Consider the following 26527-nt stretch of genomic DNA (forward strand, 5'->3'; position numbering starts at 1 on the left):
TCTAGAAGGTTCCATCTAGTGACTGATGGAACCATCACTGAAAACACCTGAACCCCAACAAACGCTCACCACTCAAGTCAGAAAGAGGGCCACCTGGTGCTTTCCCTAGAGGATTAGAAGGTCTGAACACCCCAGCAGCAACCAGAAATGCAGAATGCAGAGTCCTGCTCAAGGGGGCTTCACAGAAGTTCCAACAGAGAACCAGAAATCGGAGGCCCCGTCCTTTCGTTTATATCCTATCAAAGCCAGGACAGACAGACAGTGAACGTGGCTTGCTTTCCTAACTTCTCGATGACCTCTCATCCTTTGTGAGAGAGGACTCTTAATGCCATGAAAAAGCTTTATTCTGTGGTGCTAGAACTAGGACTTTCTTGAACATGTGCCCAGAAATTCGTTATCAATGCAGTCCTGGGGTTGTGAAATTCAATAAAGTGTCCCTTGTGTAGGTCAAGAGGACTGGAGTGAGGAATCCACTGGAGGAGGAGAAGAAAAACCCTCGTTTTATAGATGGTAATGAGGAAGGCCAGTCTATAGTCAGCACTCCAGCAAGAGCTAGAAGAGGCCAAGGTGGGCTTATACCTGACCCTGTCCAGACACCCGGGCCACTCCGTGCTCCTCCTCACTGGCTGTGGTTCCACAGGGGTTTCCTGTGAGTAAGAAACTATCACCCACACTCTGGCTGTGCACAGAACCTTTGTGTAAGTTGGTAAGGCAGCCACCTCCCCACACACACGGGTGCTCTGCCATCACTAGCAGTTCATAAGCGGAAATCCACCTTTGACCATGTATGAATGTACATGAGAGGGAATGGAGGGGTTAGGGCTAGGCCAATCACCTCAGGGCCAATGCACACCCTTACCTCTAACTTCTCAGAGACATATTCACACTCGGACATGAGCTGAGGTATGATTTCACTTTGTTTTCTGAGATCTTTCAACTCCTAAGGGAGACAGACATTTTTAAAGACACACAGAGAGATCGGGGGGGGGGGGGGGGGGGGGGGGGGGGGGGAGGGAGGGAGAGAGAGAGAGAGAGAGAGAGAGAGAGAGAGAGAGAGAGAGAGAATTGATTTTAAAGCATACTCTTGAAAATTGCTGACTTGTGTGTGCACTAGTGGGTGCTGCTCTGGGAACCTGTCTTGCTCACTTGAATAACAATGGAGGGATGCTATTCTGACACACCGTATGACTGTACGGGTGAATGCAGTATATGCTACATCACCACATGAAATTTGTACGCACTGTAAAATGGCCCATAGTTTTACAATTGCTGCTTTGTCATGGTAAAAACTGAGGCCTGGGGAGGTTTTGTTGACTTGCCCATGTCCCAGTGCTGTGCGCTTCACTTCCTGTCTCCCAGAATATAAATGACTGAGAACAGAAAGTCTAGTTGCATGAGCCTGACAGCAGAACTCAGCTTCTGCAGGCCGGTGATCTGTGAGACTGGCTAGGGCTTTTGGGAAATCTTTCCTTAATTTTTCCCAGATAGCACCTCCTGTATCCCAGGCTGGCCTTAATGAAGATGGCCTTTGAACTCCTGATCCTCCTGCTTCTACGAGCTCTGGGAGCTCTGGGATTATAGGTATGGGCCACCATGGTGACTCACACTGTCCCAGGGATCAAACCCCGGGGCTTTATGAATACTAGGCAAGCACTCTACCTACTGAGCTCCATCCACTACCCTCGGTTCACTCTGGATGCTGTAAAAAGAAGGATGCAAGTGGCCTGTGAGGCTCTGGGAAAGCTGAACCATGGTGCAAGCCCTGATTCTCCATTCTGGAGTCCAGGCAGGTGCCAGAGTCCCAGGTCGCCTGTCCTGCTTTGAGCAGAGATCACAGAGGTTGCTATGCCAGGCCAGGGACACCCGGGGCCCTGCTCAGACCTCATTACTCACCATCTCCTTGTCTCGGACCTCTGACTCCAGCTCCTCGATCCTCCTCTTCAGCTGTGTGTTCTTCTCCTTCTCCCTGTTTATCTCACTGCACTGTTCTTCCAGCTCCTCGATCTTAAAGAATGGGACAGTTAGGCCACAGTGCTACTTTAGCCATTGAGCTCGAGCTTGCCATGATGACATTTATAATTTCTTATCAAGTAAGCCACCAAATACAGCCCTCGATAGACATCATGCAGTTCCTGTGTGCTGTTTGCCCCTGCCTGCCCGAGATTTGAGATTCCTTACTTAATCTCAGGAGGGCCGGTAAGTCATGAAGCCCAGCCTATGTGCCAGTCTTCCGCATCTCTCTTATGACCACATTCAAGTAGATTCGGGTTTGCTTTAAGGGTCATCACAGGTCAGATGTCCCCTGAATCGATCGGTTCCTCCCAAGAATGGCTTCTATATCATTTAAGTCATGTCCTGGATTACTTGGTTTCATCTCAAGGGTCTAAGATAGCCAACTAGGGAATTTAGCAGTGTCACTGTACAGGAACTACCAAAGAGAAACCAAAAATATCTCAGTCACTGAAGAGCAAATGATCCCCACATAGAAGGGTCCTGGCTGGGGAGTGGTGTGAGTGGAGTGTCGTCTTCAAGGCTGATGGGCAAACTCCAGGACTGCATCTTTTCCTGGGTCTGAGCCCACAGAAAGGATGACCAAGCAGAATAACAGAACAGAGCCTTCGTATCCTGACACCGTCATCAACTGCTCAGCATTACTTGGAAACTAGAATGTGTGTGCAGAGTGGAGGGCGGGAGTGGAGCCAATATCCTATCCAAAAGCAGACACACCACTCTGCCACACTCAGACGATGCCAGTCTTTGACATGAGGCCTTTCTCTGTAGCTGCACCAACCCCAGGACCTAAACCATCCGTCCCAACTGACACCGAGTCCCAGCTTCTACCTCTAGCCTGGGAATCAAGTTCCTGAAGAGCTCCTCTGAGGGAGACCCACCCCCTCCTGGGGAGCCCCCACTGGGTAATGCTAGCCCACTCCTCAGCACTGCCTTTGGCTAACACACTCAGACTAGGGGGAGAAATTCCATCCTTTGCTGGAAAAGGAGGAGCAATCAATCCCTCCGGCAGGCAGGATCGGCCAGAGCTCAGACAGGAGCATGCAGAGTCAGCAGCTGGCCTGATGCCCTGGCTGTCAGCACACTCATCATAGGGATGGAAAATAAAAATGACAAGAGGCAGCTTTGTGGGCAGTCAGTGCCAGAGGAAGGTGGTGACGTGGGGCCACACCACAGTGGCTCTGCCTGGGCCAGTTAGGGCAAGGGATATACGTGGGTCAAGAAACATGTCCCCCGAAATCCTGTACTTATGGAGCGTTCTCTGAAGCCCTGTGTACTCACACTCAGGGGTTAATGGGCTCATGCATCATGGTCTAAACAGAAACCTGAGGACATCTGCACGGGCACCCTTGAGCATCTCACAGTACCATCTCAATGCTTTGCAGAACAACAGATGAGAGAGACGTTAGAGATGGCTACAGGGATAATTTGAATAAAACCTAAACCCTCAGTCATCAGAGAAGGACAACGGAGAGTGTCGCACAACGGAGAGTGTCACTCAGCAGCCAGCACCCACCTTTCTCCCCTCCAAACATATTACTCCTTTGGCTTCCAAATTTACATTTTTAGAAATAATGATTTGGACGGGAGCAGGGTCTCTGTGGAAACATACTCAGAGTTTCCTGGACCAATTTCTCATTTGTCCTCAGGTTCCCTTCCCTATCCTGGAGAGCCCAAGCCACAGAGATGCCGTGGGAAGCCCACCTCCAGCAGAAGGCCAGCCTAGCGGGGGGATGGGGGGGCCCTTGATAGGATTTCTGGCTCAGTTATCTTTTCCTTAGCAACAGGAAATAAAAGTCAATAATTTTCATGATTGAAGTCCTACCAAGAAAGGCAGGATGATGGGACATTGAAGGGGGAGATAAAATGTCTCTCTCCTGCCTGTGGGGTGAAGGCAGAGAGGGGACAAGAGCTTCCGGCGGCCCATCTCCTCTGCCAGCTCCAGTCGGCCAGGCCCTCTGTCCCGCTGGCTGCCGAGGCCCACCTTGCTGCGGAGCCTGTCATTCTCGTCCCTGCAGATGGAGAACTGCCGCTTCCACTGCTCCACGCTGGCCGCCGACTCCTGCAGCGCTGTGGTCAGCCGGGCATTGCTCTCCCGCAGGGTCTGCAGCTCCATCTCCCACTTCTTCACATTGGCAGCACTGGAGGGGTGACGGGCAGTGACAGAGATTAGGAGTGGTGTCCATCACACCTTGGCACCTCCATCTGATGAGGCTTGGGAAGCTGGCCATCCCCTTGGCCCACCCGAGGGAAGTTCAAACTCTCCTCTACCAGTCAGCTCTCTCATGTTGGGTGTTCACACAGACTGCCAGGAGGGACCGGGGTCTCTCCGGTGTGAACATGTCACTTTGCCCACTCCTTTTATTTAAAAGTTGCCTTAGAAGAGGAACTGGGAAGATTTGTTCTTAAGAGCTCACACTGAATCCTGTCTCAGCTTTGACCTCAGTGCTTGTTGAAGAAGGCCTTTCAAAGAAAAGCAACCAGGCTTCCCTTGGTTGTCACTCATTCCCCTTACACACACACACACACACACACACACACACGCGCTTTCATTCCCTTGTTTTAACCGGATAGTCACAGCACTGAATGTGACCTAAGCCAACGGATCAGAGCTGGACAGGACAAACCCATCGGAAGTTCTACTGACAGGCCGTGCGACAGCTCAGTCTGTAAGGGGCACAAGGACCTGAGTTGGACTTAGAGCACTGATGTAAAACTCCAGGGGCAGCTGTGCATGCCTGTGATCCCTGCTGGGAGGCAGAAGTGGGAGGAGCTCTTAGCTTTGATGGCTGGCCAGGGTAGATGAGGGGTGAGCTCTAGGTCAAGTGAGAGACCCTGTCTCAAAACAAAAACCAAACCAAAGCATAACAAACTAAACAAAGCAGGAGCCAGGCACCGTGGTGCACACCTTTAATCCTAGCACTGGAGGGGCAGAGGCAGGCGGATCTCTGTAAGTGACAGTCGAGGTTCCTGGGAGACCCTGTCTCAAACAAAACAACACAAAACAACAAAAAGGAGGTGAAAGAGGGGTCACTGGATAAGAATGGTTGTCATCAAAGTGAGGGGTCAGAGTTCAAGTCCACAGCGCCCATGTAAAAGCTGGGCAGGGCCACACATGCCTGTACCTTGGCTCTGAGCGGCGGAGGCAGACAGACTACAGAAACTGGATGCAGAGTCAGACCAGACAAATGGCGAGCTTCAGATTCAGCAAGAAGCTGTGGCTCTATGTACATGTAAGGTGCACACACCCACATGCACGCGCATACACCACACACACAGAAACACACAGGAAGTCAGCTCTGTCTCTGCCTCTCCACAGGGGGTGATTCTTTTTTTTTTTTTTAAGATTTATTTATTATTATCTGTAAGTACACTGTAGCTGTCTTCAGACAGCTGTCTTCTGCCCCAGCTCAGCATCTGCCCCAGCTCGGCATCTGCCCCAGCTCAGCATCCTGGATGCTCTATGGAACTTGATTCCTGTGAGCTGACCTAGAAATCCCAGAAAGCACAAGAGATGCTCAGACCCCACCTTCTGCATCTGGAAGCCAACTCTCTCTGAGATGCTTCAGGGACAAAACTGACCAGTCTCTTCTCTTGCCAGGTGACTGTGATGGTTGTGAGCCACCATGTGGTTGCTGGGATTTGAACTCAGGACCTTCGGAAGAGCAGTCAGTGCTCTTAACCACTGAGCCATCTCTCCAGCCCGGGAGATGATTCTTAAGGAACAACATATAATGCTGTCTTTTGCCCTGTACTGTTTGAGCATACCCATGTGCACACGTACACACACGTATGCGTGCTCACACACACACACACACACACATACACACTCATTCAAGTGCCATACACAAAGAAAAATTTTGCCCACACAAAGAAAAGGAGTATCCCTTTTCTAAAGACTTAAAGAAAAAAAATTAAATATATACAACTATATCTGAACAATATGTTATCTTTCTACCTGCAGCCTCGTGAATCTATGATGTGATGGGGAACTGTGTGCTCTCAGTTTTAAATGCCACGTACTGAATTAAAAAAAAAAACAGTAAAATGTCTTTATCTGATGACTTTTAGAGGAGACAACTAAGAATTAAGCCGATTTAGGAAAATGGCTTCACGGCTTTTCCTTAGACTCACTTTCACTGGACTTGGATTTGAAAACATTTATTTTTAGGGTTGGAATATTTTCATTGGGGCATCCCACTGTGACTTACACAACCAAAAATAGTCCTCACAGTCACCTGGCAAGAGAAGAGACTGGTCAGTTTTGTCCCTGAAGCATCTCAGAGAGAGTTGGCTTCCAGATGCAGAAGGTGGGGTCTGAGCATCTCTTGTGCTTTCTGGGATTTCTAGGTCAGCTCACAGGAATCAAGTTCCATAGAGCATCCAGGATGCTGAGCTGGGGCAGATGCCGAGCTGGGGCAGATACTGAGCTGGGGCAGATGCTGAGCTGGCAGCCCTCTGGAGGTGCAGGGGGCTCCAGCTGAGGCTGGGGCTGGCTGAAGAGACTGTACCCACAGAGATATGTGCAAAGGAGGCAGTGCTGTGAGACAGGAAGGCTTGCATTTAGCCATGTGACCTCTGGCAGGGAGTCACTTCACTAACTGGGCCTAGTTTCAATAGTCCAGTGGGAGAATCCAGACAGGATGGGCCTGGAGGTGACATGGGTCTTAACGTGGGGAAGTCTGGTGAGAGAATCTTCCTAGACAGGAAGAGGAGACTGGGGGCATCTGGCTGAAGGCCTCAGCCAAGGCTGAAGGCCCAGGAACACAGAATGGCTTGTGATGTCATCTAAAATTTAAGTCTTCTTGATATCACTGTGGCGATCACACTAATGTGCAGAGCCACACAGAAGAAACTAGTATCTTGCAAACTAGACAGCTCCTCACGACTCCCAGTGAAAGGCTGCCTGTGTTTGACGTGAAGGACTGCTGACTCTGATGTGAACACCACATATTTTATTTATTTGATGTCACACTGTATGTAATAAGTATGTAGAACTATGTGTTAGCTATAAGTATTTTTAAGGATTTGTGTATTTGTGTGTGTGCACTGTGCGTGAGTCCGTATGTGTGCACATGTGCATACATACTGCATGTGTGCCGGTGCTCTCTGCAGCTGAAATTACAGGCAGTTATGAGCTACCCCGTGTGGTATTTGGCAATGGAACTTGTTCTTTGTAAGAGCAGCAAGCACCCTTAAGTGTCAAGTCACCTCTCTGGTCTCCATAAATGTTGTCCCTCTTTCTTCCCCCATACAAAATTTTAAAGGCAAGAAATATATGTTAAATTATTTATCTGTGACCCCCCCAAATCACTTTAGAGTGATGCACACTTATGATCCCAGACTTGTGACTCAGAGGCAGGAAGACCCGGAGTTCAAAGCTATGCTCAGGTACAGAGTGAGCCGCAGGCCTGTCCGTGAGCTGCAGGCTTGCCCATGCTGAGACCCTGTTTCCAAACAACACCAACACCATTTGTTTCCTGTCACCCTGGACATTTCTCACCAGCTGTATCCTCATGTGTTTTATAGTTCTAGTTAATTTTATAAGGAAAAACTCTTCTTTAAATACTATCCCATCTTTTTTTTTGTTGTTTTGTTTTTTTGTTTTATTTTTTGTTTTTTTGTTTTTTGTTTTTTGCTTTTTTTCAAGACAGAGTTTCTCTGTATAGCCCTGGCTGTCCTGGAACTCACTTTGTAGACCAGGCTGGCCTTGAACTCAGAAATCTGCCTGCCTCTGTCTCCTGAGTGCTGGGATTAAAGGCGTGCGCCACCACGCCCCCATCTTTTTTATATACAGGAATATTATTGATTTTGTGTGTAATTTCATATTATTTTTTCATAATTTCTTAGACTTTCTTTAAAAGTAGAGTTGGAGTTTATTGAAAGACAGTGGTTAATAAAGGTACAGGGCACACCTGAGAGTGTGGGTGTGGGCTCCTCAGAGAGAAGCACTGTTTCTTGGGCTCTTACATATTTTTCTTAAGATGTTTAAGACTCTCTCTTGTCAGAGATAAATAAGTAAGTCTTCCTCTTTCAAAAGCAAAACACAATTAGAGATCCAGCAGGTTCTCACACACACACTCACATTTATATCTCCCGTACACACACACACCCTGCACCAACAGGCTCATACGCGCTCACTGACACCGACAGACAGGTGATGAAGCCATCTGCTCTTCCTCTGACCAGGAGGCAGAATGTGATGCTCTGAGCAGGGCCCTGCCTGGTGGGAACGGCTTTCAGGAAACACAGTGCAGGGAGCGGGGGGTGTGTGTGTGTGTGTGTGTGTGTGTGTGTGCGTTCTGAAGCAACCTCACCTCTGTGTCAGCGCGATCTTCAGCTTGTCATTCTCAGACTTGAGGTGAGTGTCGGCTGGGCTCGCGTGAGAGGCCTTTTCGTCGTCTGTGCCATTGACGCTGGATGCCTGAGTGGAAGATGGGGTTTCACACCCAGATTCCTGGCCAAAGTGAATTATCTTCACATGTTACTGCTTGTCCTTACATTGGCAGCAAATTAGGCATAACGAGAAAATATGAGCTTATGAGGCTGGACAAACCCACTCATTGAACCAGAGTGCAGTGTAGACTAACCAGCAGAAAGGCTGACCAAGACAATCAATCACGGGGCGGAAGGGCCCAGAACGCTCCACACTGCATTGGTAAGTTGTGATTTGCTGACCAGGTGATACCTGGGGTCACCACTCAGAGCTTGTTAATTCAAACTTTACCTTCCTATTTCCTGTGTTCAATCCCTGTCAAACTTGAATATCTCCTTAAATACCCCAGGACAGAAGTCACAATTATAAACAACAGAGACTAAGGAGTTCAGTGTCCTTGAGGATCTAGAAAGAGTGTCAGAAACAGGAGTGACGGACAGATCCTGGGACTACGGAGAGTTAGATGAACACACTTATTAAAAACACAGGAACCAGATAGGGGTGTTTGCTAGGTCAATGCTGCTAAGCGTTCTTATGAATATCCTGAAGTGGTTTCTGTAAAACGCCACAAGGAGGGAACCTCATCTGGTCTGGAGTAAGATCTCAGCCCTCATTTAGCCTCCACCAGGCACACAGGCAAACGGAGGCACTGTGGGACGAATAGTGTACAAATCTGACTAACCTAAAGGAGAAGCCGCAAACAAAACTAAAACACGAACTGAAACCTGGGGAAAATATATGCAGCAGGCATTAAATGTAAAATTTAAAGACCTTTTCCATGTTGAAAATCTTGAGTCACTTTTAAAAAATTAAAATGATTTTATTTGTGTGTGTGTGTGTACACGTGCATGTATGTATGTGGAGGTCAGAGAACAACTTCCAGGCGTCCATTCTCTTCTCCCACCGCATGTTCCTTGGACTGATCTTACGTCATTTAGGTCACTGGGCGTTCATGGCCAGGGCTCTCGCCTGGGGAGCCATCTCGCTGGCCCAGGAATCCTCTTTTTTAAAAAATATTTTTGGACGTATGCAGATACCCTGGAATTCCTTTAAAACATGGGATAGGGAGTAGGTGTAGCAGCCACAGTAAAACAACTGGTCATGGAAGTTCACTACATAGTCTATTCTATAATTATATAGTATATGTTTAAAATTTTCACATATTAGAAAGTATGCAAAGCCAACAGCTGAGGCTGTCTGAACAAGCCTTGCACATGGTTCAGCCAGGAATATTCTACCATGGAGGGTGGGGTTCAAGAGCTGTCACCCCTAACTGAAGAGCTACTGAGAGCTGATGTCTTCTAGAAGAGGAAAAATCAGTTCTCTTTAAGGGTGTGTCCCTGGTGGGTTAGCCATGCTCCTGTGCACAGTCTCACACCCAAGAGTCTAGGGGCAGCATGGACCAAACTTGGTGGGGGGCGGGGGGAGAAAGGAAGAAAAGAAAAGAACAAAAGTTGGGAGGGGATGTGGGGTGGACATGGGAGGCATACATTGTGTGAGATTCTCCAAGAATTAATAAAAATATTATTATATAGTTAATACTATATTAAAACTTGTAAAGCCCTTAGAAATCAACATATGAATACTTTTTCAAAAAGTAAAGAAAGACTATTGATAACTACAAAAGAAGAAATGTACATAATCAATAAGCATAAAAACATTTCATGTCGGCCGGGCGTGGTGGTGCACGCCTTTAATCCCAGCACTTGGGAGACAGAGGCAGGTGGATTTCTGAGTTTGAGGCCAGCCTGGTCTACAGAGTGAGTTCCAGGACAGCCAGGGCTATACAGAGAAACCCTGTCTCAAAACACACACACACACACACACACACACACACACACACACACAAAGGAAAAAAAGAATGGGAACCATTTAAAAATGGGAAGACCCAATGAAGACACACTTTTCATCTGTCAAACCAACAAATTTTCTCAGTGAGCTGTGGGAAGCAAAGCCCGTCCTCACTGCTGGTGGGAGTCGGCATTGAGTGTCGCTGTGGGCTAAGAGCACTGAGCACCTCAGCACTTTAAATGCCCACACCTCAACCATGTTTCCGTATCCAGAATTTATCCTGCAGAGAAGCAATCAAAGGTGGGCAGGAGTGCTCATTACCATGGTATTTATGTCAGTGAAAAAAAGTAGAAAAGACATAGCTGTCTCAAACCGTAAGGAGTCAAGGGAATGAGCCTCGGTGAAACGGGAATATCCCTTGGGCATATTCCTGCATATTCCAGTTTATAGCAGGTTTGAAAAGGAATACTGGAAACCAGGAGGAAATGGTCACAACTCTCAAAATATTTTCTTAAAAGGTTAAAAGGAGTAATAATAAAAAAGTACCTGACATGTGTAACAAATTACCAGCCCATCTCGTGGTTGATATGGAATGTAGTCTGTGCTTGGTTTCCAGCCCCGGGGCTTAAACCCAGAGCCTTGTGCTTGTTAGGCAATATTAGATAGTAGTCTACTACTAGCTGCATCCTAGCCAAAGGTCAGGAGGGCCTTTCTGTCTGTCTGTCTGTCTGTCTTAATAGTCTGCTATGTTGTATTTCTTTTATTCCCTCTGTTTTTGTCTCTGTCTCTCTGTCTCTCTCTCTCTGTGTCTGTCTGTCTGTCTGTCTCTCACACACACAACCTACAATAAGTGTTTTTGTAACTTGGGTGTTTAGGTTTTCAGATTTTCAACTATTTGGAAAAGGTGGTCAGAGTGCTCATTCATTGGAAAGTCTCAGCTGACGGTTCAGGAAAAGGAAAACATATAATCACACGTCAGAAGGATGAGTAAATACTAAAGCTAGGAGACAAAACCTCATTTCTATCTAATGTCTTAGGTATGCTTATCCAATAAAATAATCGTAAAGCCAAAACTTTCTGGATAAATGAAGGTATTTAAGTATAAAGCTATCACTACAAAATGTGGTATTCAGGAAAAGGCAGTGTATTAGAACTCTCTTCGTCAGGAACCATTTCTGCAGAGTGAGTGGACCCTTTAAAAATGCCCATTGTGGGGTGTGGGCTGGAGAGACTGCTCAGTGGTTAAGAGTGCCTATTACAGCCAGACAGTGGTGCAGCAGCCCTTTAGCCCTAGCTCTCAGGGGGCAGAGGCAGGGGATCTCTGAGTTCAAGGCCAGCCTGGTCTACATAGCAAGTTCCAGGACAACCAGGGCTACACAGAGAAACCTTGTCCCAAGAACAAAAAATAAACAACAACAACGACAAAGCATGCATATTCCTCTCCCAGAGGAGCCCGGCTCAATTGCTAGCATCTGTGATTTCTATCAGGCGATTTATCACAGCCTGCAACTCCAGCCCCGGGGGACCTGAGGCTATTGGCCTCCTCAGGCACCGTCCCCAGTATATGACATGCAGACACACACACAAGTAAACATACAGAAGAATTTTTAAAAATGAAAAAAATGACTGTAGTTCCTACCCACATTTCCATTTCAAGATCTCATGTGATTACTCAATAATTATCACAGTAAATCAAGCTGTCACTTGGATCAGAGACTAGTTAAAGTTCCCATCGACCAGAAGCCTAGCATATATTCAGTCTATAGCTCCTCCTGGAATATCGTCTCTATGGCAAGCCCAGTGGGTGTATAAGTCTAGAGACCTAGGTCTGCCTGTGCCAATCACCCCAGCCTCCAAGTCTGCTGGCAAATACAAGCCCCGGTGGCTGGCACCCTCTGTGACTCTGCTCCACCTCTGGGTGTGACACTGGGGTTTCTCCTTCCTGGGGGCCCCTGCTGAGCCCAGTCCTGAGTGTCAGACATGACTGTTTCAGATACCCAGTCTTCCTGGTTCTCTCCTTGGAGCTGACCTCTTTCTGACTTACAGCACAGCTACCCAGGCTAAGCTATCCTCCCCGCTCCCACCCCCAACCCCCACCCTCCGCAGCCTTGTGGGACACACCCTTCCTCAGTACCTACACATCTTACTCATGTCCTATAATAACTGCGAAGGCTACCGACCACCAGGTTAATGAGCTGGATGATAAGTAACGAAGACTCCAGACCTCACAGTGTCTCCAGACTTATCTCCATCCCTGATGCACAGGTGTGCAGGACTGACAGACATCCAGGCTGTCTGGCTCAACCATCATTCTCAACCAATCCCAGTCCTGCTCCTGGAGTCCCCTGTCCCTGTTCCCACCTCCACGACGATTAAGCCTTTTCTCATCAATAAAGACAGCAGGCATGCGGGTGCCTTTTTCTTTTTCTTTCAAGTTAAAAATGGGTCCTTTATAGCCATCATTATCATGCTTTTAAGCAGACAGACAAGTCTCAAATCCTGGCAAAACGGGATCTCTTCAGACTTAGAACTGAGGGAACACCATCCTCAATCTGCCTTCTGTTCAGACAGGGAGAGGCTTGGAGCTCTCCGGTATCAAACATTTCCCTAGTGAAGAGGAACATCCTGCTACGGACTTCCCAATGAGCCGTGAACACGCTGCCTTGCCACTCACATGTATACACTGCCTGTCCTCCAGGCTGCTAGAGTTCAAGAAATCACCGACCCTGATGGAGCATGAAATGTCTTACCGCAAACTTTGTGCGCTAACCAAGCCCCATTCTAAATCCTGGCCTTGTGCAGGCTAAGTGAGCACTGTGCCACAAAGCCACACCCTGACCTTTAAACACAGTGACTGCAGAAGTTCTCCATGGGCCAGGACCAGGCAATTCTGCATCAATGGCTTTCCGTCAAAAATACAGTACCACACCTGAGACATTCCAAAGTCTCATGAAAACATGTCACTTGTATCTCACCGAGAGCAGGCTAATAGTCAAAAGAAAAAAAAATGCCTTCAGAAGACCCTGCTGCTAAAATTACCCATTTCTTGCCAGGAGTGACAAGGAGTGAGGAGTCTCAATTACTGATCACACCCAGATGTATCTCAGGGACAAATGACTTACTTACTTGGGAATGATTGCTGGAGGTCTCAGTTTTCTCCTGGGACTTGTCTCTGGCTAGCCTGGCAGCTTCTCTTACCTCCTGGAACTTCTCTGCAAACTGACCATACGGAACGGTTATTAGGACTTTAATCTTATTCGTGGCCATATCCAGTACCCACCTTTATTATTTTGTATTCACGTTAAGCCTATAAATTCTGTACAAATGGCAGAAAAATTCTGCCATTAAAAGGAAATAAAGATAAGAAATCCCTTTTTCCAATAAACACCACACCGGTCACGGTCAGACTGGAACCAGTTTCAGAGTTACTGATGCTAGCTGGATGCAGTAACTGAGAGGAAGCACGCATTTAAAATCCTCTGATTAACAGTAACTAAGACAGAGACATCACAGGAGCTACAGCTTCTTCACAGGAGGAAGCCATGCCAGGGGAAAGGGAAATAAGGCCGGCAGCCGTGTGCACACCTGGAACCCCAGAACTTGGGAGGCTGCGCTGAGAGAATTGAAAGTTCAAAGCCAGCTCATGCCACAAAAAGAGGTCTAAGGCAGCCTGCTTTATGAACAATGAGATCCCGTCACACTGACGCTGCCACCACCAGGGCAGAACAGCAGTAGCAACAACAGAACAGACACCTAAAATGTTAGGGGGAAGCTTTAGGTACTAAACAGCAAAATGCCATAAACAGCCTATGATTAGATCTTTAATTATCACACAATTTGCTCTGAAATGCTTCAGCAAGAAAGGCGAAGCGTGGTAATATGTTAACGTGGTGGTTAATCTTCGCGGTCAGCTTGATTAGATTTGCAATCACCTTGGAGGCGCACTTCTTTTACCGAGGAGGAGGACCCACCCTGAGCGTAGACTCCCTCCATCCTATGGGCTGGGATCTGGGGATGCTAAGGGGAGACAGTAAGAGCTGAGGGCCAGCATTCATCTCCCTGCTTCTTGTCTACAGACGCTACCCTGAGGGACTACACCTTCAAAGCAGGAGCCAAAAGAAACCCTTCTTTAGGTTGCATTTGTCACAGCAACGAGGAAACTAAGCAACACAAGTAACAGACATCTGGCTGATACACAGTTTATTACCCTACGCTCTCTATTTTTAAAATGTTTTAATATTGCTATATTTTTAAAAGGATTTATTTGTTTGTTTGTTTGTTTTATGTGAGTACACTGTTGCTGTCTTCAGACATACCAGAAGAGGGCATCAAGTCCCATTACAGATGGTTGTGAGCCACCATGGGGTTGCTGGGAATTGAACTCAGCACCTCTAGAAGAGCAGTCAGTGCTCTTAACCACTGAGCCATCTCTCCAGCCCTATATTTCTATAATTTAAAAATCATAAAGTCAGGACTAGAGAGAGAGCTCAATAGTTAAGAGAGCACAGCGCTCTTGTAGAGGGCCTGAATTTGGTTCCTCATTCCCAGGTCAGATGGCTCACAACCACCTGTATCTTCAGCTCCAGTTAGACCTAACTCCTTTTTCTGGAATCTCTGCACTGCACTTAAGTACATAACCCCCCACACAGACACACACATACACATAATCTAAAGTAAGCGCTTAGAGAATCCTTTTTAAAATCCTAAAGTCACAGGGTAATCACACCAGTTACTGGCTCAGAGTCACTGACAGGCAAGGGTTTAATTAGCAGTATGCCATTAGACCATTGAATTACTTAAAGATAATGCTGGTATTGTATATCTAGGAAGGCTAAAATGGCAACAATGAGAAACAGGAAAAGCCAGCAGGCTGCCAGACCCTGACAATTCTGGAGGCTCTGTTATGTGTTCATTTATGTGTGAACACAGGCTCTCTCCTCTGAGCCTGCTTTCTGGACCCTGGCAGACAGAACCTCATGTGAGGAGAAAAGGGCACACTTCCTATTCCAGCCTGTGCTGCACCCCGCCCCCCTGCCCCCTCGCCCCTACAGACCCACTAACCCCGCCCCGCCCCTCCCCCACAGACCCACTAACCCCACCCCACTCCCCCACAGACCCACTAACCAAGCCACAGACACGAGGCTTCAAACCTGACCACTCCAAAGCTGTCAGAGGAAAACCATCTCTGCTGCTTAGGTACATGAGACTAATTGGGGACGGATGGATAATGCCACTCCCTCTTTGAGGGACCACGATGGGCAGAGGCCCTGCCTCTCCTGGGAAAACTATGCCACCCTGCCCCGGGGCAGAGAACAGGCACAGGTGTGCTGTGAGCTCCGGAACTCTGTAAAGGCTTTTGCTCATATTCAAACAGACACAAACTAAAAAGGAAATTTCAGGGGGAAAGAAAAGCTTTAAAGTAACAAGAAAGAAGAATGGGGCCAGAGATGGCTTAGCTTCGAGATCACTTACTGACCTTGTAGACTGCAGGGCTTTGGTTCCCAGCAGCCACAAGGGAGTTCACAACTCCAGTTCTGGGTGTTCTGGTGCCCTCTTCTGGCCTCTTCAGGTACTGCATGCATATAGTGTCTCAGATACAGTTTCAGGAAATGCTCATTTAAAATGTTTTATAAGCTGAGCACGGTGTCTCATGCCATAATCTCAGCACTTGAGAAGCTGAGGCAGGAGGATTACTCAGAGTTGAAAGCCACCAAGCCTTGGCTACACAATGAATTCTAAGCCTGGACTATAGTGTGAGACTCTATCTCAAAAAGCAAAAACAACCCCACAGAAAACAACAGCAGCAACAACAACAACAACAACAACAACCTAAACAAACAAAACCTATACATTACCAGTTGATACAGGACAGAGCAGAATGAGCCCTGAGAACTAGGTCGTGTCAACTAAAGGAAACTGAGCTCAGGGCAGAAGGCAAACAGCAGATGAATGTAGAAGTTATTCAGCCACGGTGAGTGGGAGGCGAGTGTGCCGAGCCCTGATGGATTAAAAGGCAGTTATGAAAAAGACCAACTTTGGAAATCCGTCCTCGGTGCAAACAGAATCAAGCATTTATCAATCCACGGCGGGAGGCCTAGGAGAGTCATTCTCTAAGCTTGGAAGACAGGAAAGAAAGTCACAGACGTGGCAGGTTTGATGATGGAACAATTCAAAGCTTTTAAATGGAGAACAAACAAAAAACCAACAAAAAACACAAACAAACAAAAAGCAAATCCCCACTCACTCAGACGGGAAACAGCAGCCAGGGAACTGTCCTCAGCCGGGAGAGGACAACACAAAAAAGGACCATTACTGTTTTGACAGAGTTCACACAAGATGAAAAGGAAAATATAAAAATGCCAATAAATAAGTGGTGAGATTCATGAGCAAAATACAGCAAATAAACTGCATATAACTAGGGTTGTTCAGCCTGGCTGGAAATTTGAGCAAAAATAATGAGGTGCCATTCTTTGCCTGTAAAATTAGCACAGGCTAAACACAATCCAAAACCCAGGCGCTGGCAAGTTCGTTCTGGTCTTGGTCCGTGTTTTGGTACAGCCCCACTGAGAAGCAATTTGGAAGTACATATTGTGAATGACAAAAATATTCATACCTACCGACACAGTGATAGAGCTCCCGGGAAACCACAGAGAAAATAATTGAGGATATGAAAAAAGGGGGCCTTCAATGCAGTGATCATGATCCCAGCATTATCCACAATAATGAAAACCTGGATGTGATCCAAAGCCCGTGAGCAGGCTGGGAGAACGCTACCGGGAGAGCCGAGGCAGGAGCGGAAGACCCAGAAAGTTATCATCCGGTGGAGACCACCTCTGGGTCTAAAGCTTTCTAATATTTCTACCTTATTATATTAAAAAGCATATACGTGTGTAAGCATAGAAAAATACTGCTTTAATTTTTTGCTACTATTGTGTCTGTTGGAGGATAGCCTGTGGCAGCTTCTCTCTGCACTTTGATATGGGTCTCGGGGATCAAACTCAGGAGGACATGTGTGGGCAAGCGCCTTACCTGCTGAGCCATCTCAGTAGCCCCAGAAAAGGATGCTTTTAAAACCTACGGTTTCATCACCTAAAGAGGAGCGCTAACCAATAAAGTTCTGACATATTTCTATATGTATATATGCATTCATCACTTCTTTTAAATGAAACTGCAGATCTCATCTCATAGCCAATTCTGAAATTAATAATATGGCATTAATACTTCAAGCATTTGTATGACCTTCTACTAAATTATCTTCAGTGCTGCACAGTATTATCCTGAAGGACACACAAGGCTATTTAATCAATTTTCTTTTCTTTCTTTCTTTTTATTTTTTTTAAATTTATTTATTTATTATGTGTAAGTACACTGTAAATGTCTTCAGACACACCAGAAGAGGGCATCAGATCTCCTTATGGATGGTTGTGAGCCACCAAGTGGTTGTTGGGATTTGAACTCAGGACCTTTGGAAGAGCTGTCAGTGCTCTTAATGGCTGAGCCACCTCTCTGGCCCTTCTTTTTATTTTTTAAATATGGGGTCTCACTATATAGTCTTGACTAACGTGGAACTCACAGAGATCTGTCTGCCTCTGCATCCCAAGCGCTGGGATTAAAGCATCACCAGATTCCTTATGTTTGCTTGTTTGCTTCTTACTTTGACCCGGCAAGAATATCCCTGTAGTAGCTACACCGTGCCACCAATATTTCCTTACAGTTTCCTAGGTGAGGCTTACAGATAGAAGAACATTTAAAACAGGGTCTTCTGAAATATATTGCCAAATATTTTTGGTATGTTGTTGCTGTTGTTTTTAATTCTGAGGTCATTTTCTAAAGTTTCTAAAGTTACAATCATTTTAATCAAAATTGTCATCATTTATGAAAAGACTGCTTGACCTCTTGTGTGGCTATTTGGGGGTGAGGTGGCTCCTGAAGATCTGAATGCTGTTGCTTATCTATAAAAACCTGAGTGATTTCTTTTTTCCTAGCTTAACGGAATCTCACCGTTCTCTGGAATGGTGAGGAGGGATGAGGTCGGTCAGGTTCATCGCGGCAACCGACTTTATTCTTTATTCTGTTTGTTTTGGAATGAAAGGCTGGGTACCCAGGGCTTGCAAGAGAGCCAAAGAAGATGTCTAGCCCTGGTTTGTTTTTTCTTCAGAAAAGTGCTGGCATCACTTCTGCCTCCTGCTTGCTTCCATGGATGCAGGATGACTAGAGCTTGAAAAAAAAAAAAAAAAAAAAAAAAAAAAAAACAAAAAAACAAAAAAACGGAAAAACAAAAGAAAAGGCACCAATCTCTCAGAGCCAACAGTGTGGAAGCAGGGTGTCTCAGGCACTGTTCTGTTGCTGCGAGGAGGCACTGAGACCAAGGCAAAGCTCCTGGAAGGAAGCGTTAGCTTGGTCCTCCGTCACAACATATCTCCAATCTGGCCAGTTTGTGACTCTCTCACTGCTGTCCTGGTCCAGGCCACTGTCATCTCTGACCTGGGCTTGTACTATCAATCCCTAATGGGTCCCACTTCCACTCTTGCCTCTACCACCGTCTCTTATCCATACAGCAGCTATAGCTAGTGATGTACACCTGCAATCCTAGCACTCAGAGGTCAAAGGCAAGAGGATGACAAACTTGAGGCCAGCCTGGGCTATCTATGCGCTCTCTCTCTGTCTCTCTCTCTCTCTGTCTCTCTGTCTCACTCTCTCTCTCTCTCTCTCTCTCACTCTCTCTCTCTCACACACACACACACCCCTCTGTTTTAGTCATTGTCATATTGCTATGAAGAGACACCCTGACCAAAGCAACACTTAAAGAAGAGAGTATTTAGTTGGGAGATTGCTTGCAGCTGTTGAGGGTTAGTTTACTGTCCTCGTGGCAGGGAGCACATGGCATGCATGGAGCTGGAGCTATAGCTGAGAGTCATGTCCTGATCCATAGGCAGAGAGCGGTGTTGAGCCTGGTGTGGGCTTTTGAAACCTCCAAGCCTACCCCCAGTGACACACTTCCTCTAATAAGGCCACACCCCCTGATCTTTCTAATCCTCCTCAAATAGTGCCCCTCTGATGACTCAGCATTCAAATACATGAGCGTATGAGGGCTGTTCTTATTCAAATCACCACACAGTGCCAGCGAAAGAACTTTGCACAGTAAGATTAATGGTATCCGTTTAAGCACCGTAGTCATATTTTGTGTTACTTGTAGCCACAAGCACTCTAACAAAAACATATCAAGAGAATGAATGCCTAGTGGCTGCAGGTAGAAAACTGGCCCTTACACTACGTGACTGGAGAGACAGGATAGAGGTGCTGCTCTTATGAATAAGGGAATGTGAGGGACATGCAGGTTATGGGTTATTATTTATTATTTATTTATTGCGGGTGTACACATATACCATGACAGGCATGTAGGGTCAGAGGACACCTCGCAGGAGTTCTCTCCTTACACCATGTGGGTACCTAGGCTTGCCCTTGGAGGCAGATGTCTTCACTGACTGAGCCACCTCACAGGTCCCTGTTCTAGCTTCATTCTTGTTGCTGAGGTTAAAATACTCTGACCAAAAACAAAAACAAAAACAAAAAAACCCCAAAAAAACAAAAAACAAAAAACAAAACAAAACAAAAAACCAACTTACGAGAGAAAAGGCTTACTTTAGCTCAGAATTTCATGCTATTGTGGAGAAGTCAGAGCATCAGGAGCTTGAAATAGTTGATTCTATCCACAGTCAAGAGCAAAGAGAAGCAAATGTGTGCTTGCTTGCTTGTGCTCAGCTCAAATGCCTCACTCTCACATCATATCAGGGACCCCCTGCCTAGGGAATGGTATCGCCCACAGTGGATTGGGTCTCCTTGTATTAATTAACAAAGGCAATTCCCTACAGAGATACCCACAGGCCAACCCAAGGTAGACAATTCCTTATTGAGATCCCTTCTCAGGTGGTTCTACAACTGTCAAGTTGACAGTTAAGGTAAGTACCACACCCCAGATTGAATTGTGGAAGCTGAAAGCATCTGCCACATATGCAGACGGGGCTGAGCTGCATCCACCACAGGGCAGTGGGGATTCTATTCTGGGCCATTCCCTTAATTAAAGAACCTGTTTCCTCTGTCTGCGGTGAGTGAGAAGGGAGGAAACTCAGAACAGTAGGAATGTGAAGTCAGAAGCCGGAACGATAAACTTTAATGACCGCCTCGATCGCCCTGCTACCTGGTTCTACCTCTGCTAGGTTTTTTTTCCAGAACCGCATCTTACCAGAGGAAGCCCATTTCTTTCCACCATTCCTCAGGAGGCTGAGGAACTGTGTCTTCTCTAGTGGGTGGACACACAGATCCCCATTCGATTCCAGGAATATATAACTTTTCTTATTTTTGGAAAGCCTGTCTAAGAAGCAGAGCGACTCTGTGCTGTACTTCCTGGGCTGTGGTTCTGGAGTGGTCCTTCTAATGAAAGCTGCGAAGAACAAGGTATCTATTTTCCTTCTGGGGGTTGGAGAGAGAAGCACATATGAAGTGTTCTTAAGTGAAAATGTCCACGCTGGTGTTTCTCTCTGCAGCCCACAATGTCTGATTACCGATCCTGCTGAAGGCCTGTGGGTCCTGCTGAAGGCCTGTGGGTGGGTGCACTGAGAAGTCAGAAATACCCAGTCACAGCTGCCCTTCAGCGCACGAGCTTAGGAACCTTCAGGCCTGGTTCCCTCTGTGCTAGCTAATTGCCCCTTGTTGAGGCTGCTAGCCTCAGTTCATGGCAATTTATCAGTGTGTGGTTAATCGCTCCCTTCAAAGAAAAAGGAAAAGCTGATTTGAAGTATTTTTGGATAAAGGACATACTTGAGAGCGCGTCTCAGAAATGTCTGTGATGATGGCAGGTCATAGTCACAGAGCAGAGACATCAGTATTGTCAGAGACTGGGGACTCAGGAAGAAGGGACACTCCTCCTTAATAACAGGACATTTTCTTCATCTGGGAGAAACTGGGAGTAGCTCAGATCAAGGTCTTTTCAGGTCCCAAGGCAGGAACATTCACAGTTTGTTCTAGTTTCTGTTTGGAGTTGTCCTTTGATTCTTTCCTGTGGAAGCGTCTCCTTCACCCGTCCTCACTACCTTTTCTCTACAGAATAAAAGGATTGTACCAGGAAGCTGAGTGCCTCTCTCAAACTACTCTGGGCTCCTGGGAACTTCTCGGCCTGGACAGAGGCAGAAGCCTGAGCTGAGCTGGCCCCAGACAGGACCTGATGCTTACTCAGCAGCTCAGACATGGCCCGATGCTTGCCCAGCAGCCTGAGCCTACAGGGCCAACTATGAAGGCCGAAGAATGAATGGGCAGGCCTGAGTGCTGGGTTAGACGGGGGGTGGGGGTGGGGAAATCTCCAGGGTCTCCTCTCCCTACCCCACAGCTCATGGGGCTGGAAACCACACAAGCCCCTGCTCCACTGCAGACACAGGAGGTCTCAGCCACCATCACAGTGCACGCTGGTCCTCTCTGCCACCAAGGCTCTGCATCTGCCCCCTCTCCCCCACTTCAGAAGAGGTTGCCTCCACCCCACCCCCCATCATCCCTGGGGCTTGGGCTCCCTCACTCATCTGCCAAAGTTCTGCCATTTAAAAAAAAATTCTTTAAAATTCTCTATCTCTTCTACAAATCATCCTCAGGGCTACCCTGAACTGACTCTGACTTTGCTTCCAGGAAAATAAAATAAAACAAAATAAAATATGCCTATCTGAAATGCAAATCTGGTTACTTTACTACTGGGTTAAAATCCTTCTAAGGTCACAAGATAAAATTCAGAAATCCCAGCATGTTCTACAAGACCTTCCAAAAGCTGGCTTCTAGCAGTCACACCAACTCAGGGAAGACTTGGTAACAGTCTGTGGCTCCCCTCTACAGAACACAGCATGGCGCCAGTGCTGGCGCTGGGACTGCTGCTTCCTGCTATTGGAATGGCAATGGGACACCTGGATGCTTGCCTTGGGAACCCGACCGACCCAAGCGTACAAGAAAAGTGGCCATCCACACTAGACCTGGGAAAATCGGCAAGGCCAGAGGTGTACGGGAAGGGAAGAAACAATTAGTGACACAAGACATTTGGGAACGAACAATGTTGTGGGTCACAAGTTTAACCACTCTCTAAAAAAAAAATAGTCGTATTCCACATGAATGCCCCTCAGAAATCCCCGTCTTCAGAAGACAAGACTTTCTGAGCCAGGCAGCGGGAAGCGCTCTGTGGGGCCCCCACCCAACCTCCTTACCACCAAAAGACCTCTGGATGAACTGACCACGGTGCCAGAAGAAAAGGCCCCACATGGTCTACGCAAGACACACCTGCTCGCCACAGTCATCCTGACACTGACCCCACAGAGTGCCCAGCTATTAATGGTACAGCAATGGGCATCACAGAGCAGAGTGAACAGCTAGCGCTCCCTGGAGAAGCTGGTCACATGGGGCCCTTTCTCCATAGACATAGTAGAACTTCACCGGGAACTGTGCTTCTGAGATGGCCAGGTATCTGCCAGCCTCCCTCACACCTTGATCTAGAGCAAGGCTGCCCAACCTTTCTAATGTTCAGACCCCCTTTGTATAGTTCCTCATGTTGTGGTGACCCCCCCCCACACACACACCATAAAACATTCTTCATTGCTACTTCATAACTGTGATTTTTGCTACTGTTATGAATTGTAAACATCTGACGCACAGATGACCCAGCGAAAGGAGCCTTCATCCCCAGAGGGGTCGTGAGCCACAGGTGAGACTCACTGGTCAAGTGTCTTATTTACATCACACTGCCAAAGACCTAGGAAGCCTGTGGAGACTGCAGCCACTCTGTAAGTACGGAGAAGCTTGAGTCTGATGGCCAGAGGATCCTCTTCAGGTCCCGCCCGGAAGGCTTCATCAAGCTGCAGCAGGTTGGCTGAGCTCTGACATGCTTCTCCCTACTAGAGGACCTCCCCGCCTCTGCCCCGCCCCAACCCTACCTGGCTTCCAGAGTGACAGTACACAAGTGTAGCATCGTGGGACAGGGTTTAGGAGAAGAGTCCTCTCATGATAACCAATAGCCTAGTAACTTACTCTTTTCCTGCTGTGACCAGATACTGGCCAAGAACAAACTTAAGGGTAGGAGAGGTTATAATAAGGGGTGTGGTGAACCACCGTTGGGAAGGCAGGGTGGTGGGAGGTAAAAAATGGCCACACCAAGAGTAGACAGGAAGTGAGGCCAAGCTATTAAATGTCAAGTCTGGTTCCTACAGAGCCACTTCCTCCATTGAGGCCCTGCATTCTGAGGATCCTATAACCTTCCCAAACAGCATCACCAGGACCAAAGCCATGAGCCTCTGGGAGACATTTCACAGTCTAACTATACCTGACCTCAGCACTTCCACTTCTTGCCCTGTGTTTCTGGACTCTGTAGTGGCCAGACAACAGACTTGCACAGAGGTACCATGGCCAGACAACAGATGCTCAGAGAGCCACCATAGCCAGCTGACTGTCTCGGGCTTGATGAGGTTTCTTTACTCTACAGACCGCCCAGTTTTCATGGAGTCTGCTATTTCAGAAAGGGCTCTCCCTCACCCACAGCAGCACAGCACCAGTGCCACTGAGGGAGGCTACTGCCGGGGAAGGTTGTCCAACCATCCCCATCCCACTGCAGGAAGGAACACATACCTTCGTAAGCTGCAGCTCCGAGGAGAATCCCAAACCGAACACGGTGTTGGCTCTGCTGTCAGCCCACTGCCCGAACTTCTGTGACGTTTTGGTGAAAGTCATGTTCGGGGTGATAGTGCTGTTTATGATCACCTGCCGGAGAAGCCAGAGGGAGAGTGTTAACTCTGAACGAGAGCCTTTCAGTCCTCTCCAGACAAAGCCAGAGGCTGTGTTTGTTCCTGAGTTGTTCTGACCAGAGTAGACACTCAAGTCAGGAGAAAGGGCATTTCAGGCAATTAACAATGGAAGAGTCTAAAACAAGATCTTTCACATTATCAATAAGAAAATACTTTCCCCAAGAAAAGCATGGTCTCCAAAACTTATGTTTTATTACCCCAAACATACCAAGCATAAAAGTATCCTTGAAGGCCAGCCCTGTGCACATTCCCAGAGGAACCACCCCACAGCCTCCCACTTTTGAAATCCCTGCCACTCAGATATTCAGACAAACCAGTTAATACTCCCACCATCAGGTGGGCCTTTGCTTCCCAGGGGGCAGGAGAAGCCATTCCAATTTGGAGAGTAGGGAGAGGGTTAATTGACATAGATTAGTCATGCTGGTATAAACAGGGGGTCTGTAAGGAAGGGCACAGGGGCCTAGTGATGGCTGTTACTACCTATGGCCTCAGAAAGAAGAAAAGAGGCCACAGACCCTGGGAAAAAAGATCGTATAGAACATGTGTTTTCTAATTTTGTATTTCTGGTTAGCAGAATTGCTGCCATGAAATAAATGTCCAATAAATGTTTTTAATACATGAATGAACACATCATACATCAGATGATCTATGGGTCAATCACAAACACACCTCAAGGGGTTCCTTGAATGTTAGTAGATTAAAGTCTGACCAGTTTAGCACACATCTCCCAGCCTTGCCCCTAATAGGCTGTTCCAAAGTTAGTCATGATGCAATAATAAGAGGGACACTCTCATATTTCTTTAAAACTAGATAATTTCTAATTTCTTATAAAGTATTTTTATCTAATCTTATCTTTAAAGAAGGGGAAAGTGAGGTTCAACAAAGTCAATTGACTCATTCAAGGTCCTAAACCAGCAAGTGGTTAAAAGTGATGAGTGTCAGAACATGGTCAAGAGAAAGAGCCATGGAGAACTGTGAGAGGCTCCAGGAAAGCAGGTAGAGAGAGCGCCTTATTTTACCTCAGGTGCATTTTACCTCAGGTACATTTTACCTCAGGTGCATTTTACCTCAGGTGCATTTTGTTCTCTGGTTTGTTCTTGGACATGATTTTTGTGCTTCAAGTGACAAACACTTACATTCAATTTATACGGCATGTTTATTCTTGTAGGATGTCAGAACATAGCTAATAGAACCCAATCTGGTCAGTGAATCCTGAATCTGGATCTAGCCTTCTGCCTTGTTTTTATGCTTTTCCACATATAATCTATAGTACATGCCAGGCAATTGTGTTTACGTTGGTCTGTCCTGAGAAAGGGCTGCTCTGTTAATATTTAGTATGTATTCATTGATTTTTTTACATGTTTTTCAGAACTCAGCCAACCTTCCTTGGATCATTGCTTTCTTTGTTGCATCCCTGTGTAAAAGCACAGTGAAGCTGGGGTAAGGCTGTCTGCAGACTGAGACTGCAGCCCGCCATTTTCTCAGGTCCTCACTGAAGCTGAGGTAAGACTGTCTACAGCCTTAGACTGTAGCCCGCCATTCTCTCAGGCCCTCAGATCCCAAGTTCAGCAGACAAGATCTGTACAGGCGACAAAGTGGACAGGTGTGTGTGTGATGAATGGATGAATGAATTGCTTACAAAGCAATGGCTAACTGATTTCAAGAGCAAGACCTAGTCTTCCTGCTTCAGGGAAGGGTGCCCTTCAGCTTCTCTGACCTATGATTTCATCAGCCTTGAGAAAGTCACTCAATTCTCTCCACAGATTGCTTCTGGGCCATCTTCTCTCCTTGTCTCTCCATGACTTCAGCTCTACACATGCTAGACCTTTTGAGTGTGTCTAACGTGGTTTACACTGATAACCACCAGCCTCCTCATTCTTGGCTCTCTCTGGTTTAACCTGGGCATTTTTAAAAGATCTGTTAATTTTAAACTACGTATGCGTTGGGGAGACGGCTGCCGGTGAGTTGTTGGTGCCTGTGGAGGTCAAGGGTGTTGGGTGCCCCAAGGTTGGAGATATAGGTGGTTGTGAGCCACCCAACACAGGTGCTGGACCTGAAATCGAGTCCCGAGGAAGAACAAGCACTCTCTCTGTATTCCCAACCACTAAGCTGTTTCTCCAGTGCCCAGCCTGGGCGTGTAAAATTGATCTCTGTTTTCTCGTTCATTGATCTTGGTGGCCGATGCAGCCTATCTGCTGTTAAGCCTATCCAGTCAACACTGTGTGTGGATGTGGGGTGTGGGAGGAGGGACAGGGACAGGGACAGGGAAGGAGAATTTGGACTAGTTAGTTGCTTGTTTTATTACGTGCCCAGAGTAGCACTGAGTGCATGATCCTCTTCCTCTAGCATATTTGATATTTTAAAAATATGCTCATCTCGTTAGATGCGGAAAAAGCATTTGACAAGATCCAACACCCATTCATGATAAAAGTCTTGGAAAGATCAGGAATTCAAGGCCCATACCTAA

The 26527-nt window shown here is 46.9% G+C and overlaps 1 protein-coding gene across 2 annotated transcripts in view; it reads right to left on the reverse strand.

Moving 5' to 3' along the window:
• Positions 1-26527, reverse strand: part of Homer2 (homer scaffold protein 2) — a 100059-nt gene that overhangs the window by 4997 nt on the left and 68535 nt on the right. The window contains exons 3-8 of one of the 2 annotated variants that reach the window (XM_021167674.2): positions 23885-24016; positions 13364-13456; positions 8328-8434; positions 3995-4151; positions 1894-2004; positions 860-940 (exon numbers count right to left, since the gene is read on the reverse strand). In XM_021167674.2, coding sequence (XP_021023333.1) covers positions 860-940; positions 1894-2004; positions 3995-4151; positions 8328-8434; positions 13364-13456; positions 23885-24016 — 681 coding nt within the window. Of the gene's footprint in view, positions 1-859; positions 941-1893; positions 2005-3994; positions 4152-8327; positions 8468-13363; positions 13457-23884; positions 24017-26527 lie in introns of both variants that reach the window. The other variant, XM_029480084.1, reaches the window with a different exon arrangement.

The sequence above is a fragment of the Mus caroli genome, chromosome 7, assembly GCF_900094665.2.
Source record: "Mus caroli chromosome 7, CAROLI_EIJ_v1.1, whole genome shotgun sequence".
Lineage (NCBI taxonomy): Eukaryota > Metazoa > Chordata > Mammalia > Rodentia > Muridae > Mus > Mus caroli.